Source organism: Nematolebias whitei, chromosome 1 (genome assembly GCF_014905685.2).
Source record: "Nematolebias whitei isolate Nwh7 chromosome 1, NemWhi1, whole genome shotgun sequence".
Lineage (NCBI taxonomy): Eukaryota > Metazoa > Chordata > Actinopteri > Cyprinodontiformes > Rivulidae > Nematolebias > Nematolebias whitei.
In genome coordinates this window covers 87,687,471-87,708,830 of record NC_056498.1, presented here as the reverse complement: position 1 = coordinate 87,708,830, position 21,360 = coordinate 87,687,471, and the positions used below count along the sequence as shown (strand labels likewise).

Genomic DNA, 21,360 nt, shown 5'->3' with positions numbered 1-21,360 from the left:
TATATATATATATATATATATATAATTATTATTATTATTATTTTACAATACATTATTTATATTGTAAGTTAGGGCGGCCGTGGCTGAGTGGTTGGAGCAGTCGTCCTCCAATGCAAGAGTTGGGGGTTTGAATCCACCAGCAGTCACATGCTGAAGTGTCCCTGGGCAAGACACTGAACCCCTCACAGCCTCTGATGTGTGTCCCATCAGTGTATGAATGTGATAAATCTCTGATTAGTCTCTTTAGAATGATTTGTTCAATTATCTTTGTATAGATCTAGTAGAGTGCTGTATGAATGGGTAAATGAGGCACAGATTGTAGTGGAAAGAGCTTAGAGTATCTTGATCAGATAGAAAGTTGCTATATACGTACAGTCCATTTATTGTCAATATATTTTTTTTTTTTAGCATTGTTTTTTTTTAACAACAAAAACTGGGCTTTGCAGAATCAGTACACTATTTTATGGCCTCTGAGCAATTTTTTCTTTGAGATCCCTGCATTGAAAGCTCAGTTGCTTTCCTCATGTTTTGCATTGAAGCTGGAGTGTTTGAAATAAAATGTTGGTGCAGTCATCACTAAATAAGTTGATAGAGTTCCTGTAAAAGCCAACCCACCAGTGGAGTAAGTGTGCCGTTTATTTATATAAGCATTCTGCGTTAATGCTCTGAGGTCACAGTCTTGGCTTCTCATGCCTTTGAGCTATTTTCCTAAGACCTGTGACTCGTTTTCTCACCAAGCAGTTCTGTGACTTTTCATGCTCTACATCCAGCAGCTCTGGCCCTAAAAACATGCTCCATCTATAAAGGGAGTAGTGTTGAATAGCCAGCTACCACATAAAAAGACTGGCAGCACCTTCTATAACTCCTCCTCACTCAGTTTAGATGTCTAAAAAGAGCCATGGAACGAGGAAATAACTGGAACTCTGAAACAACTTGTATGCTTAAAGTCACCTATATGTTTATACGCCACCCAGTACAAAGGTCAGATGATGCTTTCTGTCTTTATCAGCTCTTTATTTTGCACTTTGTTGGCTCAATGCAACAACTTTCATCTAAAGGATAACTCATACTTTTAGTGACATCAGTCAATATTTTGTCAAATCAGGCGTCTTGATTTAAAGCAACTCAGAACATGTTTAATAAAACCCATAGTCTGAGCTTTTTAATCTCATATCACCAGATGTGTTCAAATAACAAACTGCTAATGATCTACTCTGACTGCAGCATGTGAAATATTGGGTTAATGAGGTTTCTGAGCAATATAATATGGCAGTAGGCTTAGTACCACATTTCTGAGGCACTTGGACCCTGTTCACAGCTGGCACCATAAATCCGTCTTGGGTGATTCAACTGGAAATAGTCAGAACTGAATGAGAGCATTCACACCTGGCTTAAAATGTGCACTCCAAATCGTTTTTTCAATCAGATATCAATTTCCTGCTCTATTTACAGATACACGTGCAGTCATGTTACACAGTGTCAGCTGAACAACACAGTGACACCAGGTCTGCAGATGTTTCTAAAAAAAATTACAATACAATTAGACTTCTGAAATATAATATTATACATATGCCGGGCGGCTGTGGCTGAGTGGTTAGAGCAGTGATCCGCCAATGCAAGAGTTGGGGGTTCAATTCCACCAGCAGTCACATGTCGAAGTGTCCCTGGGCAAGACATTGAACCCCTCATCGCCTCTGATGTGTATGAATGTGATAAAGCCCTGATTATTCTTTGTACATATGTAGCAGAGTGCTGTATGAATGTGTAACTGAGGGAACAGATTGTGTTGTAAAGAGCTTTGAGTATCTTGACAAAATAGAAAAGTACTATATAAGTGCAGTCCATTTACCATTTACACACTATGACATGATTTTAGAGCCCTTTGAGTTAGTTTCACTTGATGAGCCTAATTACCTAATTGGCCCAATGCAAGAGAAATAAAGGCCCAATCGGTGACTTCAGGGAGCTCAGTTTCAGGACCAAGACTGAAGATCTAAGTCCACTGTGGTGAAACTGTCTGCCCACAGCTGTCAGCTGTTTTATACTGCTTCACTGTAAATATAAGATCAGCAGTGTGGTTATTTAGGTGAAGATAATGTGAAATAAAGCTGCTCATATGCTGTTTTGTGATTGACAGCTTATAACTTACCCTTGCCACAGTGGGTCAACACAATTCTAAAAACACAACAAGGTTGAGAAACTCACCACCCAGTGTTGTGGTACCCAGTCTAGATAATAAAATCCTAACAAAAGGGTATTTTTATTGAGAAGAATTTGTCATAGTTTTCATTGCAATTTACACCTGTGTTTAGCGCTAACAGAATGCAACTTGATCGCTAATGATGGATTTTAGCATCATGTGTAAACAAGGTCTTTGTGGGGTAGGGTTACCATTCATTTAAACATGTTTAAAAAGATGCAATCAGTCTACCCTAAACCATGTTTATACAAACAATTATAATCAGAAACTAGCAGAACTGCAGGTGGCACATATGCACATCCATCCATCCATCCATTATCTTTACCCGTTTATTCCATTATGGGTCACGGGGGTCGCTGGTGCCCATGTCCAGCAATCACTGTGCGAGGGGCGGGGTACACCCTGGATGGGTCGCAAGTCCATCACAGGGCCACATAGAGACAAACGAGACAAACAACCATTCACTCTCTCACTCACACCTAGGGACAATTTAGAGTTACCAATTAGCCTAACATGCATGTTTTTGGTCTGTGGGAGGAAACCGGAGTACCCGGAGAAAACCCACGCATGCACGGAGAGAACATGCAAACTCCACCCAGAAAGGCCCCTGGACGCGGTTTGAACCAGGGACCTGCTCGCTGAGAGGCAGCAGCTCTACCAGTTGTGCCACCGTACTGCCCGTACATATGCACATAATTAGTGTAAAACATTTAGAGCTGTCAGTTGCTGATTTTAATGTCTTGCTGATTCAAATGTGTCTAATTAATTTCAAAAAGCTTTTCAAATGAAACTTGTACGACTTCAGAAAGCTGAGGCTCTAGTGCTGTTAATAAATCCTGTTCTTGTCCTGATTCAAGCTATTTAGGCCCGCTTGCACACATTGAACTTCCCTTGAGAGCTAACCCAAGGTGTAGTACTGAAAAACGCACCCCTGTCATAAAAGGCATCCCATCACAGGAAGTGCTCTGATAAACGAGTGTAGTGTCGAGTGCAGCAGCCCACAGCTTAAAATGTTTGCGTGGCTAATGACAATTATTTGAAAATGACAAAAATCAATTTTGTTAAATTTCCAATTTTTAAATCAGTCTTGCTACTTTGTGGCTTGTTTTGGGAGCCTTTGTCATGATCAGCGGTCTCTGCTTGCCCCCCCATCTGTTCACATCTCTGCCTCTTCATGATCTCGTCCTCTGTCATCTGCCACGCCCACTCTTCACCATTCACCAACATTTCCTAAATATAATGACATATATGTATAATCTGGTGTTTTGTAATAATCTTGGCTTCGAGGACAATATGTTTTGTTCCATATTAAACTGGGTGGTGTTCTGTGCTTTTCACCTTCACTCTGTATCCCAGCATGACATCCAGTTTGTATGAGAAGGAGTCCAAACATTCCTGTCAGTATGATTTATTAGACTGTTGACATTCTGCTTGGTTAGTCTTTATCAGTCAGGTCCTCCCTGTTATCATGTGACTGAAATCTAAAAACCTCTTCCTGCTACACAAACTAGAATTACAGCACAGGTGCAAGAGGAATAGTACTAAACACCTGCAAGCAGCAGGAATGGGTGCAGTCTCCTCTGTGTGTGTTACTGAAATTAAAACGATTTCAGGCAGTAAAAATAATAAAAATGATTTTCCTACATATTAGTTTCTGTTTGGACAACTGCTTTGTCACCTAATATTATAAAAGGCTTTGTTGGCTTTACTCCCAGTATTTAAAAATGCAGTATGTCTTGAAAGTCCATTTTCTTGGGGAAACAATTAACCCCCCACCCCCACCCCCCCACACACACACACACACAAACAAAGCAGAAATTCAATGGGACAAAAAAGGCTCTGTCCACTCTACACTGAATATTTTTTAACCAAAAGGAGTTTTGGTAACAAAAACACAAGTTTTTCATGACGTTGATCAAGTGTTGGAATGTTTAACAACTGAGAGGGAGGAAACTGTAAAGAATAGCCCTGTCCCCCAAAAACTGAGAGACACCCCCCCCCCCCCAAGCTGAGAACTTTCTTTCTCCTATCAGACTTTCTTCTAAAATGTGAAAAAAAGACCTATTTAAAAGTCATGCAGAGAAGTATTTAGAGTTATTGAAGATGAATAGAAGCTCTAAAATTATATAAAGAAAACAATTTCAGGGTAAATAAGTTGTACTTACATGGGTTCTGTGGACACTTTTGGCATTTGTGGAACCCCCAGGAGGTCCCAATGGACCCACAGCACTGATCCTGCTTGGTGAGACCTGGCAGAGCCTTTCCACACTGATCCATCAAGTCACAAAGTAAAAGAGCAGTAAAAGTGTGGAAGTGATCAATTTTTATTTTAGTTATAATAATAAAAACCATAAAAACAGTTTCTGACAAACACACCTCTCAGTCCCATATCAGATGAACACATCTTTGCCTTTTCTAACCTCTTATGGCAAACACTGGCTCTGCAAAATGTGACCCAGGGATGACTTTTCAAGACCACCTCAATTCAACAAAGTGACGTTTTTGCAGTTCACTAGATAATAAATCTGTTCATTTTACATCCTTCATCTCCAGGACCTGGTATCAGCACAAACCACCAGGCTCAATATGGATTATTTTGGCAGTGGCACCATAAATTTGTCCATTTTAACTGTCTGCTTCCAGTGTTTCCTTGCCTCGTAAGTCAGAAATACAGTAGGTTGATGCTAATACATTTTATCAAGCCAAACACATGGTGGGAAAAAATATAAGTCTGTTAGCTGTCCTGACAACTGCATCCAAATATTGATATCCTCACAGGTGCTTCGCTGACATGAATTTTCAAAATGTATTTTATTAAAATCCCTAATTATTCAGTTTAAATTTTCATAGGTCACAAAGTCAATGGCTGAAACAAAATAACAGTTTATTAAACTATGATACTAATATATTTGTAAAATGTGGACAAACACTCTTAATAGATGTTTTCTGATAAGTGTGAAGCCTGGATTAATGACAAAAAAAGGCAAAAGGTTGTTTTATTGGGGTCAGACAGTATAGCTGTTTGAACTGAACATTGGGGTTTGGTGCATCCAGTCAGAAGATACACAAGTCATAGGCAATCACCATCTCATCTACATAACTACTGCATAACTCTAGTATGTTGCTCATGTTTTTTTAATAGCTTTTTGCTCACTGACAGAAAAGAGCAAGATGAAGAGCCTATCTAAAGCACTCGACATGAAAGCAAAAGAATAGGTAGATCAGATGAGACACAAGGGCTTTAAGAGCTGACTCTTTCAAATCAGAGGAGTGTGTTTTTAATCCACGGTGCTCTTTGGTAGCAGTGGAGAGTGAAAGGCAGATTATGGAAAGACAAATGGGTCAAAATGTGCATGCCTTGAAACACCATCTTCTTCTTTTTCTTCTAGCTGTTCACAGCATCCTCCTCAGTCACACCACATTTCTGCATATCCTTCTTCAATAAAGTAACGGACGTTCTGTGGTTGTCTTCTTCGTCCTTCCTGGTAGCTCCACATGTAACATCCTAGGTTCAATATATCCACTGTCCATCTTCTGTACATGTGCAAACTACTTTAGCCTGACCGTTCTAACTTTGGTTCTAAACCTGAGCTGTCCCTCTGATATACTCATATTTAATTTTATCTATTCTAATTTGTCACCCCAAATGAAATCTTAGCATTTTCAAAGTTCCCACCTCCAGCTAAGTCTTCTGTTTTTGGATCAGAGCCAATGTTTCCAAACCATACATCTTAGCAAGTCTCACTAACGCCTTGTAAACCTTCCATCCCTTTCACTCTTGTAACGTTCCTTGCCTCACAAATCAACCTTGACCCTTGTTGACATCCACTCCATCCACACTGCGCTCTCCTTTACACCTCTCCTGTTCATAGCTCATTGCTTCAGATGATCGAGTGCAGGTACTTACACTCATCAACTGTTAGTATCTCTTATATCTCTTGTAGTATCCTTGCAGAATCATTGTTATACCTATCGGCCTCTCATTCAACACATGCATTCTGTCCTGCTTCTACAAATGTTCAATCCTCTTCTCTCCCGATCATACCTCCACCTCCCGAGGCTCTCTTCCACCTGCTACTTCCACTCACTACAGTTCACAATGCTGTTTACAAACATAATAGTCCATGGGGACTACTGCACTACCCTCCCATGCTTCCCAGCCACACTTGACCTCCTCATACGGTACCGCATTTAACTCTTGTCTCCCTATGATGTGCTTTGTTTCAATCCACAAAGACACATTGCAGCTCCTTCTGACCTCCTACTGTATATACTTCTACGTCAACACTAAATTAAACATTACACTGGTAGTGCGCTTTCTGGGTATTAAACCATACTGTTGCTCACAGATCAACACCTTAGTACTTTACCTAGCATCTACAACTCTTTGAAGCTTCCTCTGGTGTGTAATAAACACCACTGACTACACCATCAGGTGTATAATAGGTGCCATCTGTTCATAACCAGCACATGAGCACTTAGCTAGCTGAGAAGCTCAATGTGAGTGTTTAACATTTTCTTTATACTGTATTTTCACACTTGGGAGAGTTTATTCAGTTCTGAATTGCTTTTAATTTGTCATCAATTCTAGGTTAAATTACCAACACTCTCTTTGTGCAGTTTTCTTTAAAAAAGTAAGATACCTTTCAATTTTGGAAGTTATCAAACTTTTTGAAAGACAATCGCCTGTAGACACTTAGAATTCAGATTTAATAAATAAGACTACAAGGTGAGTTTATGTTTTAGTTTTATAGTTGACAATTCCTACCCTAAAGCTACCATACAGCTCAAACAAGGGTGTGTTTTATTGTCTTTGTTTTGGGGAGAGTTATAATATGTTCAAAAATATTTGAAAAAAAAAACTTTTTTTTTCTTTTGGCATGTGTCTATTTTTCCCTCTTTACTAAATCTACATTGAACCATGACCTAAAAAAATGAGGTATATACCAAATTATGATTTATGCACACCATTATACCACAATTTTATGTTCTGTATGGAACAGTTCCCTCTTGTAAATGAGTCCCTGTGGTTCAATGAGGCTAGCCTGTATAAATAAAGGTTGAATGAAAATTGCTTATGTACAAGATGCATTTCAGCATCTAGTACGTTGTTTAATGATAAAAAAGACAACGCCCCCACTGCAGTTCCTGTATGTCCAATCTACATGTAAGGCCAGTTTAAATTTACAAACACTACACTGAATTAGAGATCATTTACTTCAGTGGAGACACATGGACATGAACTAAAAGCTAGCATGTTCTGTTTAAAATGTTCAGATGATAAATAAATTGTGTACCTGACCAGCTGTAGTCTCTTGAAAGCAGCGACCCAGTGTGTTCTTGGACATGACGGGCTGGTAATGAGGAAGCTGGTAGCCATGCGGGTTGGAATACACCATGTTATAGCCATGGTGCTGAATCTTCTGGCTGCTTTCGGAGTGGTGGTAACTGTAGCTGGTGGAGGAAGAGGAACCTGCCTGGGGACCTTTCTGCTGGTGCCCATTGTTGTGATAATCATCTAGCTGAGACACTTGGTGAACTTGAACAGAGGCCTCCGGTGGATGTTTGATGTGAATGTTGACGATGCCTGGATTGAACACTGGTAGAGTTAGTACTGCGTTTATTACAGTGCAGGAATGTGTAGACATTTCTGAGAGGTAGCACAATATTTTATATAAGAAGATCAGTGTGCATGCAGTGTGCATGTGGTACCACAAGTTTTCTATAAAAAGTCTGGAGACCATAACAATATTTTACTGCCCAAATTTACTGTAGGATTCATTTACCGGTATATATTAGCTGGTAGTCCTTTTTATTGCCTATTTTTTTTTTAACCTAGCAAAGGCAGGTTTACACACTCCTTTAACCTTATTTTGTGTAAGAGCGTATGACAGATTTGGTACTTTGTAATCTCAATAAACTTAAATCATAAAACATAAATCTACATTTAGTTCAACTGAATAAACATCAGAATATCTTTATTGTGGTAGTAACAAGTACAATAAAATTAAGTTACTGAATTAGTCAAATAAAATCAATATTTTTCAAATTGCACAAGTGTATGAAATGTTCTATTTAAAAAAATTAAGCCAACTTAAAAGGCTTTCAGGGGATTAAAGTTTATTGAAAAACTTTGATTGCAGGAATAATTGTCAGCTTGAAAAGCACATTTGTCATTTTTATTTTACCTGCCAGTCGTTTTCTTTGAACCATTGTTCTGTTTTGTGACAGTGTTTTAAACTGCCTTAATGTATTTTATGCAACTAACAGCCCATCTGGAAACAGGCAATTAACTTGGGCTATAAATGCTATGGAGTGTGGTATTTGACTCTCAGCACAGATTCCTACACAAATAAGAGAATAAGTATACACAAATAAGAGAAGTAACACTGGCATTGCAGTAGTGTTCTTTTACTTACCAGGCGTCTGGCCGTTGCTGTACGTCAGAGGCAGGGTGTGTGTGGAGACAACCTGAGTGTGGCCGTAGTTTACTGATGTCTGTTGCTGTCCATTCTGAACCGGCATCTGGCAGAACTTTCCAGCAAAATTTGGAGGGCATTGGCACTTGTTCCGTGCACTGCACTTTCCACCATTTATACAAGGTAGGTGACACACGACTGAGAAGAAAAAAGAAAACAGTATACAATGATGCCCTGGTGCTGGAAAACAAAACAACAATGTAATTTTGTTCATGGAGAAAAACGTCAAGATGTTGTCACGAGTCAGGGTTTTTGGATTCAAAATCAGCCAGACAACAAGAGTGAAACAAACAAAAATAACTTTATTGCTTTGCAGTTGCTGGTGGGAGTCAGAGTCCAGTTGCAGGAAACATGTCTTCTCAGGCAGGTGGGGTGAGAGCCACCTGTTGGAGCTAGAAGAGATGACATCATTGTAACTGGTGGGAAGGTAGCTGCAGAGGGAGGCCTTTAATGTTGTCACAGCAGTGCAATCCAGGGTCGTGGCCCAAAAGGCAAAACAGGGGTCATACATAGGGAGTCAGAAGTCCAAGAACAAATCCAGAAGGTGATCCTTAATCCAATATCCGTGAGGCAGAAAATGTAGTTGTACCAGAGTCAGATAAGCACAGCAGAATCAGACGAGGGTCAGGTAGAGGGGTAAATCCCAAAGACAAGGCGTGAAGTCAAACTCAAAGAACAAGGCTTGAGTGTCAGGTGTGAATGAGAACAGGAATAAGATGGCTGGATATCTAACACCACGAAGGGTGTGATAATCTGGCAGAGAGCTGAGTGAATGAATTCTTAAATAAGGCCAGGAACAGGTGGAATGAATAAGGACTTATGACCTGAAAGTGTCAGAGCTTGGTCCGCATTGCCGGAAGTAAGTCAGGCTCGTTCCCAGTGAGAGTTGGACTCGCCAAGGTTGTCCTTTGTCACCGATTCTGTTCATAACTTTTATGGACAGAATTTCTAGGTGCAGCCAAGGTGTTGAGGGGATCCGTTTTGGTGGCCTTAGGATCGAATCTCTGTTTTTTGCAGATGATGTGGTCCTATTGGCTTCATTAAGTCGTGATCTACAGCTTTCACTGGAGCGGTTCGCAGCCGAGTGTGATGCGACCGGGATGAGGATCTGTTCCTCCAAATCCGAGGCCATGGTCTTGAGCTGGAAAAGGGTAGAGAGCCGTCTCCGGGTTGGGGAGGAGGTCCTACCCCAAGTGCAGGAGTTCAAGTATCTTGGGGTCTTGTTCACGAATGAGGGAAAAATGGAGCGTGAGATTGATAGGTGGATAGGTGCAGCGTCGGCAGTGAAGCGGGCGCTGTACCAGTCTGTCGTGGTGAAGAGAGAGCTGAGTCAAAAGGCGAAGCACTCAATTTACCGATCGATCTACGTTCCTATCCTCATCTATGGTCATGAGCTTTGGGTTGTGACCGAAAGAACGAGATCTCGAATACAAGCGGCCAAAATGAATTTTCTCCGCAGGGTGTCTGGGCTCTCCCTTAAAGATAGGGTGAGAAGCTCGATCATCCAGGAGGGACTCAGAGTAGAGCCGCTGCTTCTCCACGTCGAGAGGAGCCAGTTGAGGTGGCTCGGGCATCTGTTTAGGATGCCTCTTGGACGCCTCCCTGGTGAGGTGTTCCGGACACGTCCCACCGGGAGGAGGCCCAAAGGAAGACCCAGGACACGCTGGAGGGACTATGTTTCTCGGCTGGCCTGGGAACGCCTCGGGATTCCCCCGGAGAAGCTGGCCCAAGTGGCTGGGGAGAGGGAAGTCTGGGCCTCCCTACTTAGGCTGCTACCCCCGAGACCCGACCCCGGATAAGCAGAAGAAAATGGATGGATGGATGGATGGATGGATGGATGGATGGATGGATGGATGGATGGATAGATGGGGCTGAAAGTTCAGAGGGGGTCGTAGTAGAGTGACTGAGCAGAAAACATGACATAAAGAGGCAGGGGGCCGAGGACATGATCATGATTGTGGTGCCAAAAACCTTTAAACATGCTGCTGTTCAACCTCTCCTGAAACAAACCTAACCTTGACCCCCTCAGTCGTATCCAACTTCCGGCCTGCCTCCAGACTCCCATTTGTTTCTAAACTACTGGAGAAAATAGTTGAGTCCCAGTTAAAATGCTTCCTGGAGGATCACACTATCTTAGAGTTATTCCAATCTGGCTTTAAACCTCTCCACAGCACTGAAACTGCTCTACTGAAGGTTTTTAATGACATCTTCCTATCCACAGATACTGGTGATTCTGTGCTGCTTGTCCTATTGGACCTTACATCTGCTTTTGATACATCAACCATGAGATCCTCATTGCTAGGTTGGGGCAGTGGGTGGACATCACAGGGTCAGCCCTTAATTGGTTTAGATACTACCTAGCTGACAGATCCTTTTGTGTCTCCATCAAAGATTTTAGTTCAGCAGCGGCAGAGCTTAAATGGGGGGTACCGCAGGGGTCCATCCTGGGTCCCCTTCTATTCTCTTTATACCTGTTGCCACTAGGTGCTATTTTCCGGAAACACAACATACCCTTTCACTTCTACGCCGATGACTGTCAAATTTATTTCCCATTAAGACGTAGTGGTACACGCTCTATTCAACCTCTGCTTGACTGCTTGGCTGACATCAGGAATTGGGTGGCTTTATATTTCTTAAGTTTCAATGAGAAGAAGCCTGAAGTCATGTTGTTCCCTCTCAACGACACAATCACGAACCAATGCATCGATCTTTCCTCCCTAGCCCCATTAGAAGAACAAAGAGTCACAAATCTGGGAGTGATAATGGATCCTTTCATGAAACTTAATAGTCAGGTAAACATGATTGTTAAATCCTGTTTTTTCCAACTGATGCGACTGTCTAAGCTGAAGCCCTTACTGTCCAAAGATAACCTGGAGACAGTAATACACAAATTCATAAAATCTAGGCTCGATTACTATAATTCGCTCCTGTTTGGTTTCAGTCAGACCTCCATTGCTAGACTACAACTGGTCCAGAATGCGGCAGCCCAATTTTTAAGCAGTACAGGCAAAAAGAGAGCACATTACAACAGTTTTGGGCTCCCTGCACTGGCTACTGGTTCATCTTCGAATCCAGTTCAAAATACTCCTGTATGTCTTCAAATCACTGAACAGTTCCACCCCCTCCCCTATCTCTCTGATTTGCTACAGCCGTATGTCCCACCACATTCCCTGAGGTCAGCGGACCAGTTGCTTCTCACAGTTCCAGGAACTCGTCTTAAGCGCAGGGGTGACAGGGCCTTCTTTGTCACAGGCCCAAGACTTTGGAATAAGTTACCTCTGCTTGTCAGACAGGTCCCCTCCATCTCAGTTTTCAAATCCCGCTTAAAAACTCACTACTATTCCTTAGCTTTCAACACTAGATGATCTGGGTTTGAACCAGTGTGCTTCACACAGATTAGTCGTTATATTTATTATCTGCGACGATTTTGTGTCTATATTTTGATTTTACTCCATTTTTATGTTGCTTTGTGCGTTGCCTGTTTTCTTTTATATATATATATATATATATATATATATATATATATATATATATATATATATTTATCCTGCTAATGAACTTTTAATGAACTTTAGTTAACCATTAAGAGTGAGAGTTCTGCGATGGAGTTTATCTCAAAGCAGTCTGTTCCTCAGATGAATAATGTTAAATTATTATTTTTAAATATGAATGTTTCTGTTAACATTTTATATATGAATATTTCTGTTCAGTGCCCTGAGACGACTTCTGTTGTGACTTCGCGCTACATAAAAAAACTGAATTGAATTAAATCTGACAATCCAGATTCTACAAAAATGTATTTAAAATGTTATAGTTTTTCTTGACAGAACAGTGGCACAACTGGTAGAGCTGCTCCCTCTCAGCGAGCAGGTCCCTGGTTCAAATCCTTCCGCTGACACCAGCGGAGCTAGGAGCCGGGGAGATGACACCCTGCACGGCCTGAGGGGGCTCTGAGGCTCTGGTGGAGAAGACCGAGCTCCATCTAGCTTGCTCTGAATTTTGTCGTCGGTCACCAAATACAAAAAAGACCTGTATTTCAGCATTAGACCACTGTGTTGTCATTATTGTTTTTAAAATCTTAAAAAATAGATCCAGCTGCTGCTACGAGTTCCGAGTAATTGCAAATAGCGGATCAGTGTTTTGAAAAGTTTCTGAAAGATCCAGTGACTCCGTCCCCTGACCAATTAGTGACGACAGTGTTCTGACGTCACATTTTGGTGCCGGCTCGGCTCGCTTGGTACCACCAGAGAGGCAGGGACCAAAAAAAGTGAAGTTCCACGAAAAAGTGCTAGTGGAAAAGGGTTCAAAAGCATACCAAACTGAGTCGAGTCGTGCTGATAAGATACTGTACTACGGAAAAGGAGCATTAGTCTCTTGTTTTTTAGCCTGTGTCAGTATGTTTCATTATCTTTTTGTTGCGTAGGTATGTTTTTGGTTTTAAATTTGTTTGCCATCTGCTTTGTGTTTTGCCTGTCAAGATACTCCTCCACTTCCTTGTTTTTATAGTATGCTTATGTTATTTCTTGTTGTCGCTTATCATCATATCTACAGTATAAAGTCTTTGTTATATTAGCTCAAGTGATTTTGCTTTGTGATATTTTTTAGGAGGAATGTAAGGATTACAAGGTATTTTTAAGAGGTCTAAAAAAATTATAAATAAAAAAATCTCACACAAGAATTAAAAAAAGGACAGAGGAGCTAGATTCAAACTGCCCCACAAAATTAATATGACCATCCATCCATCATCTTTAATCGTTTCTTCCTTTTTGGGTCGCAGGGGTCACTGGTACCCATATCCAGCAGTCACTGTGCAATAGGTGGGGGGCACCCTGGACAGGTCTCCAGTCCATCACAGAGACACATCTCTCAATCACACCTAGGGACAATTTAGAGTTACCAATCAGCCTAACATGCATGTTTTTGGTCTGTGGGAGGAAACTGGAGTAGCCGGAAAAAAACCCTGCATGTACAGAGAGAATATGCAAACTCCACCCAGAAAGGCCCTCAGACCTAGATTTGAACTGCTCGCTGAGAGGCAGCAGCTCTACCGGTTGTGCAACCGTGCTGCCCTAATTAATACGACACCAAAATACAATACGACACGAAACACCACTACAGCTTCAAGATTAACATCCTGATGCATGCTCAATAATCCAGGTAGAAAAATCCAAAAAAGTTCAATCTGGTCCTTTGGACATTCAAAAAAACAAAACAAAGCAAAAAAATATAGAAACGTTTCGTCTCTCATCCAAGAGACTTCCTCAGTCTGAGGAGCTGTATTCAGCTCAGTCTCTTAAATAGCACCTTCTCAGAGTGGATCAACCAGTTTGCTGCTGACAACCAAAACCAGCTGATCACATGCTCAAGAAGGACCATCAGCCTAACAATGGATCATTAGCACACTGATGGCTGTTTACTGTTCACAGAGGGCTGAGTGATACTAGCAATCACAGCATTGTAAGAGGGGGACAGTTGAATCCGGAGGCCTCCACCCCTGTTTAACGATGGACGATTTCTTTTCACAAAGATGGCCTCCTTTACTCCTCTCTCAAACCATCGTTCCTCTCTGTCCAGGATGTGCACATCTTCATCCTTGAAAGAGTGACCGCTGGCCTGGAGATGAGTGTAGACCGCAGAGTCCTGGCCTGATGATGTTGATCTTCTGTGCTGGGCCATCCTTTTGGCCAGTGGCTGTTTAGTTTCCCCAATGTAAGACTGATCACCCTCCTGACACTGAACAGCATACACAACATTACTCTGTTTGTGCCGGGGAACTGGATCTTTGCGATGAACCAGTCTTTGCCGTAATGTATTTTGGGGTTTAAAAGCCACTGGGACGTTATGTTTAGAAAATAAACATCTCAGTTTCTCTGATACTCCCTCAACATTAGGAATGACCACTGGTCTGGGTCTGGGTTCCTCCTTTTCACCTGATGGCTGACTGGAGTCCTGTTTGGGTTTCTTCTCTGCTTTCAGGAAGGCCCAGTTAGGATATCCACATTGCTCTAGAGCCTGTTTTGTGTAGGATTTCTCCTTCTGCCTGGCTCCTGAGCTAGCGGGGATGCTGTCTGCTCTGTGATACAGAGTCCTGATGACTCCTAACTTGTGCTCCAAAGGGTGATGGGAGTCAAACTGCAAATACTGGTCTGGGTGGGTGGGTTTGAGGTACACCTCGGTTTGCAAATGTCCTGAGCTGAAAACAGCACCTCAGACTGAGGAAGTCTCTTGGATGAGAGACAAAACGTTTCTATATTTTTTTGCTTTTTTTTTTTTTTTTTTTTTAATGTCCAGAGGACCAGATTGAACTTTTTTGGACTTCAAGATTAACATTATTTGTCCCAATTCAGTCCCAGAGAAAGCAAGTAGAGTGTGACCATTTGTAAATACAAAAAGCTGAGTTGTCAACATGTCTTGCTTTTTGAAACATTGTGAAATTATTCAAGTCTCTGTTTGTAACATGCAGTATGTGAATGATAAGATAACTTTTATCAATTGATCAGAAAACATAAACATATTGAGATATTTATCTAGCTTCTCCTTATCACCTTATTTGATAAATTTCCTTGGAGTCGCCACATCTGTGAAGTATTAACCTACAAGACCATGGGAGTGATGATGTATTGTATGCAAGTTTCCCTTAATGGACAGGAAGTCATGCAAGTTACGTAAATTTCCCTTTATGGATATTTCCAAAATGTTTTCTAAAATCTGAATATATCCAGGGCAGCACGGTGGCACAACTAGTAGAGCTGCTGCCTCTCAGCAAGCAGGACCCTGGTTCAAACTCTGGTCTGGGGTCCTTTCTGGATGGATGGATGGATGGATGGATATATCCAGCATGACACGGACATGACAAAATGTTATTCATTTCTCACTGATTTCTCTTTCCAGCCTTGTTTTTTCCTTCAAAAGAAACCTGGAATTGACAAAATGTGATGGGAAATGACACCGTTCTGTGAAAAGGAAAGTGACTACTTATGGCTTGCATGTGTCACAGTTCTTATTCACATCTGCCTGCAGTCACTGAGGTGTTTACAGATTTAGCTTGCTGTCCAAGCCATGACCACACCACCAAGTTCATCATTACGAGGTTTCTTATGAAAGATCTTTAATACCAACATAAAAAGGAACTAATTAAAGGCTCCTTGTGCAGCTGTGCTATGTTTGGATTTAATACTTTACATAACTACAGGCAGATGCTAATCATAATCACACACCGGATGTTTTTACAAAGTCATTTCATTCATACTGAGATGGTTTGGACATGTCCAGAGGAGGAACAGTGGGTATATAGGTAGAAAGATGTTAAAAATACAGCTGCCAGGAAAAAGACAAAGAGGAAGGCCAAAGATAAGATATATGGATGCAGTTAGGGAGGACATGGAGGTAGTTGGAGTGAGGACAGAAAGAGATGGAGGAGCATGATTCGCTGTGGCAAACCCTGAAAATGGAACAGCCAAAAGAAGAAGAATTTTTAACTAATTAAATGGAGTGATAATAAATATGAGACTTTGCCTTCTGTTTTTTTCTCTCCCAAGCTGATTATCCTGTAAAGCTAAATAATCTGCCTAACAGTCTAAATGCTAATTTATGGATTATATACATAAATGCATAAGCTGAAAGTCATTGTTGAGGAGAATGCCAGATGACTTTTTTCCCCAGATAAAGGGGTGAATCGGTTTTTCTCCTTTATAACCTCAATATTTATTTTCTTTACTCAACTCACATCTCTTACCTCTCCAAATAAATCTTTGTTTAAATCCAACTGCAAATGATTTGGTTTTGTCTGGACTGTAACAAATGAGCTGGCAGCTGAAAGCATCTTTAATAAGGGAAACAGGACTGAAGGCCAGAAAGCTCTCAGCGACTTGGCGAGCCACAGAACTCACCTGGGATAAAATCTGCCAGAGGGGCTGGAGAAACACCACTTAAACACACTCTCCTGGGTCTTCAGCAGCCAAATGGGATACACATACAAACAGCTTGAATCATTGAAGTTTAAAAATGATGTTTTTTGCCAAGTGCTGTCAGGGCATTCCCCACATATTTTTTGACTATTCCCTAAAAGATTAATTTGTTTTTCCCGACATCTACCAAAATGACCACATTAACACAATAATGTTTCTTCAAATAGGCTTAATAATCAATCAACCTTTATTTATACAGGTAAATCCCATTGAGCCTCGAGGACTCATTTACAAGAGAGACCTGACACGTTTTGAGGAATAAAACAGACACTGAAACAAGCTCTACATATTTAAGTTTTCGTTGTACAACCACCACAGTTCAAGCCTATGAAGAATGGATGGTAATATAATAAACATCACACTTATTAACAACAATGGTACAGTGATAATAAACTGGCATTTTGCTGGAAGTGTGAAAGATCCAAGAGTCTCTTTCATGTCTGTAAAAGTTAAGTCAGGTCCTCTTCATTTTGTTCAACAAGTTAAAAAAAAAAAAAAAAAAAAAAAACGTCCAGAGGACCTGACAACTTTTTTGGATTTTTCTACCTGGATTATTGAGCATGCATCAGGATGTCTCTTTCATGCATATTATTCCTAAAACCCTATAAAGAAATGAACCTCAAACATGCAGGTTTTTCACAGAGTACCAACAGAGGCAGGTACAAAGAAACATGTGGAAGGCAGCTTCTCTTTGTACTCAAAAAATTATGGGAAACTAGTGAGCTTTAAAAGTGCAATTTGGCAAGCATTAAAAGCTGTTTTGGTCCATAAAGCAAATTTTAAGCAGTCCCTTTTGTAAACCCACAACCAGATGCTTAGGTTTGTTGACATTGAAAGACGAATTAACAGCCCCATAACTGTTCCACATGAGCTCTGATACTTTAATATCATTGTTGATGAGCCTCACATTGAGCCATTTTTTAAATTAATTTAGCCGTACAGTGTATGTAGCAGTATGTGTCAGCTGAAAAAAATGTTAAGGACTAAGCACACTTCCCTGAGAAGCCTCTGTGCTTGGTATCTTGGTATGATGGAGGGTGATAAGTTACTTCACAAGTTCACATTACACAGGCATTTACATTGAATTTTGTGGTTATCTGCAAGTGCAACCAGCAGAAGCAGATAGCTTTAGCAGATGTGGTACATCTTGGGGCGAATACAGCAAAAATATAACATTTCTGCTGCAACAACAATGCAAAGTAAAAATGAACAACAATGTAAAGGTTCCTGAAATACTTTTTGCTTGAACTGCACTGATTTCTTTTAAAATTTGTGCTATATTAAAATGGCAGCACTCAATTTTGCTCTTGGTTGTTGGACTAGCGCAGTCCTTCTCAAATAGTGGGGTGCGCCCCCGGGACAGTGCCAGGGGGGTGCATGTCACCCTAGAAAACATGCTTATTTTGCCGCAGGGAGTAGGGTTTTTTTCTCCACCATTCTCATTTTGTCGCATGCATTCCTAATAATGAAATTATGAACACATATGGCCGCCGTGTCGTTTTGGAGCCATGCATGACCAGTGTCTCTCTTCTCTGCTGCTGACATGATAAATAAACTCTGCCCATCACCTCCTCCGTCCTCCGCTGCTTTTTTTTTATGTCCATGCGCTCTGGACGTCACTCACAGTACGCATGCAACAAAGAGTAAACTCAAGTGAGAGCGACACCTGCCCCTCTTTCCTCCTTTTCGTTGACAAAATGTTTTAGTTTTATCGATGAGTTTGTCAAAGCACAATTTATAGAAGTAATGTTTAATAAATGTTAGGACTCTATATTTTGCTAACAAAATAAATTCACCTCCTCAGTTAAGCTGCTGTTTTTTATGACGCTCTGGACGCTTTTCACACACAACATGCAGGCGACAAAGAGTAAACTCAAAGCAAGATGGTTACCTGCTCCCTCTTTCTTCTTTCATGTTAATCTTTTTTTAGTTTTATCGATGTGTGTGCTCATTAATCCTGACTTCCTCATTTTGATAAAAAAATAAAATAAAAAAAACACCAGCACAATTTGTTTTATTCATTTTTGTTTTGTAGGTCGAAGTGTTTTATATAACACTCCTGAGTTAAAATGTTGCTGATCAATTTGAATTTATTATTTATTGATTATATTTAATTTTATTTTTCAGTATCAAATGGTCAAAAATGTTTACAGTTTAAAAAAATTTTTTCAGGCAAATTGATGCACTTTAAGTTGTTTCTGTTACAGACTAAAAAAACAATGTTAATAAAGTTATTCTTCGTTGTAAGTTGATCTATATTGTTTTTTTTTCTTTAATATTAATAAGGCCACAATGTTAGGCAGAGGTGTACTAATAAAATTTTTATAGACATATTATTTACAGTCGCAGCGGAGAGTTTGGGGGGGCGCGAAATGTTTACTTCTTCCTGGGGGGGGGGGGGGGGGGGAGATAACAGAAAATAATTGAGAAGCACTGGACTAGCTCAATAACCTGGTCAGAATTATACTTGTTCTTTATCAAATTGACTCTGTTCAACGACCTATCTAAATCAAATACCATAATTTTTTCCACAACATTTCAACAGAACTCTACTTCAAAAGAATCTAGATTCTCCCATTATGCCCTCAGAAAAGAAAAAGGACTTATTACATATGCTTAGTGGGCCCAAACACACACTTTTGTGGTATGTGGTAATGTACAACTTGTGGTCACTGTAACCATTTACTGTAATCAAGACAACAAAAACGGACTTAATTTGCATGTAAACCTAAAATATATGAACCAAAATTTAAAAATTTTCTCTTGTTTGTTCTTATTGTAGATATCTGTGAAAACACAAACCAAGCTCTATTTATAGAATAGAATAGAAACAGCCTTTATTGTCCCACGGATGGGAAATTCCAGTGTATCAGCAGCAACAGATAAAAAGATTAAAAGATTTAAAGATTTCACACAAAAGTTCCTAAATGTTAATAAACAACACAATATTGTCATAGCTCTGCTCTCTGTCAGCTCCTCTGTCATGCTGCACACTCAGTAATCACTCAACTCATGTCACCTGTCACCGCTCATTATCCCACAGCTCCACCACCTGGTCCAGTCAGTACTTAAGCTCACTCATTCCTCTCAGTCTGGGCCAGATTCTCTATCCTGTCTCATCAGCAGTAGACTTTCCAGCATTCCATTGATTGACTCATCACGTTCATGACCCTTGCCTTGACCACGACCACGCTTTTGCCTCAGCCCTCGTCTGCTTTTGCTCATCTGATCAGGTACCGACTCATGCCCTTGTTTTTTGACTCTCTTTTTGGATCACGTACCGGATACTTCTGCTGAACAACTGACTTCACGGTATGAACTCTGCCTTTCCCTTCTGACTGTTTTTTGGATCACGGATTAAAGGTCAAGCTCATTCTGTATCACGGACTTTTCCTTACCCCTGAATCTGATTCCCACAGATTCATTTCCCCAATTAGTCTTTTTCCCCCTGCATCTACTAACCTTTATCTTTTAGTTGCAAGCCTGTTGGACTCCGTTCCAGTGGACCTTAACATCAGTTCTACTTCTACTGGCAGCCCGCCACTACAACACTACCCAATCTCGAACTACCAATCAGAAGATCGGAACCAGCCCAGAACCGGACCTACTCCAGAGTTTTACTTTATTTCACAATAAATCTTTTAACCCTCTCAGTGGTTGTTGTTGTTGTTTGCGATCCGGCCTCTGGTTCATGACACAATATATAAGAAATAAGATAAACAATATCAATAATAATGTTCAATATGTATTGGAACATTGAGAATGGCAGACTATTGACAGTACATTATTACAGGCAGAGTGTGTGTTTAAGCAGAGGTCAGCATGTATTTAATCCTTATTGAGTTTGTTGGGAGCAGTGATGGTTGTAAAGTCTAACAGCTGCTGGGAGGAAGGACCTGCGGTAACACTCCTTTGTGCATTTAGGATGCAGTAATCTGTCACTGAAGTATATTTGAAGTATTATAATACTTAATAGTTATATTTGAAGTATTTTCTAAGAAATTTATCATTAATGCGCCATCCTTTTGAAAGTAAGGACACAGTAATTGCTTTAGAACCACTGTGAAAATTTCCTACATTATAGTATTTGATTTATTGTTTTGATTTATTACTTACGAAGATGTACTGTACAGCCACAGTACGTCTGGTGCAACAGAAAGTATAGCTGACGCTAAGATTTCTTTAGATAAACAACAGACTTTCATATTAAAGACCACCTCACATCACAGTGTCTGATTAGAGTTTTTGAAGTTTTAAAGATGTATTTTTTCTGTTTATAGAAACTTGTTGAAACCCTCATAATGTTATCATCAGGATACGTCTTCTTCATGAGATTAATTTTACTTTGTGATTTTTTTTTGTGTCCCAGCCCTCTGAGTTCAGTTGGGACTGAAAATAAACTTTTAGTTCAGGTCTGCATATTTTGCAGGGATATGAAAGCCAAGAAGAAGGAGGGGAAGAAAGTTTTTAAGACAGGGGAGATATGAGGCGAGCCTGGGCAGGCACAAGACACATGGTTTGTTTCTGCACGTCTGCAGCGCACTCTGAGGGTCAAATAATAACAGCAGACTGTACAGCAGCATAACTCTATGTTTGACCTGAACAAAACTCTGTTAGTGTAAGCTGTTAATGGTGCCCATTACTGTGAGCAAAAGAAAAGCTTTTTTAATGATTAAAATATATATATGTAGTATGTCATATATGGATATATTCA

At 40.4% G+C, this 21,360-nt stretch overlaps 1 protein-coding gene across 1 annotated transcript in view; it reads right to left on the bottom strand.

Moving 5' to 3' along the window:
* The window catches only part of ltbp1 (latent transforming growth factor beta binding protein 1), a 248,462-nt gene that overhangs the window by 92,681 nt on the left and 134,421 nt on the right, over positions 1–21,360 (bottom strand). The window contains exons 6-8 of the mRNA XM_037681018.1: positions 8,620–8,817; positions 7,498–7,787; positions 4,366–4,468 (exon numbers count right to left, since the gene is read on the bottom strand). Coding sequence (XP_037536946.1) covers positions 4,366–4,468; positions 7,498–7,787; positions 8,620–8,817 — 591 coding nt within the window. The remainder of the gene's footprint in view (positions 1–4,365; positions 4,469–7,497; positions 7,788–8,619; positions 8,818–21,360) is intronic.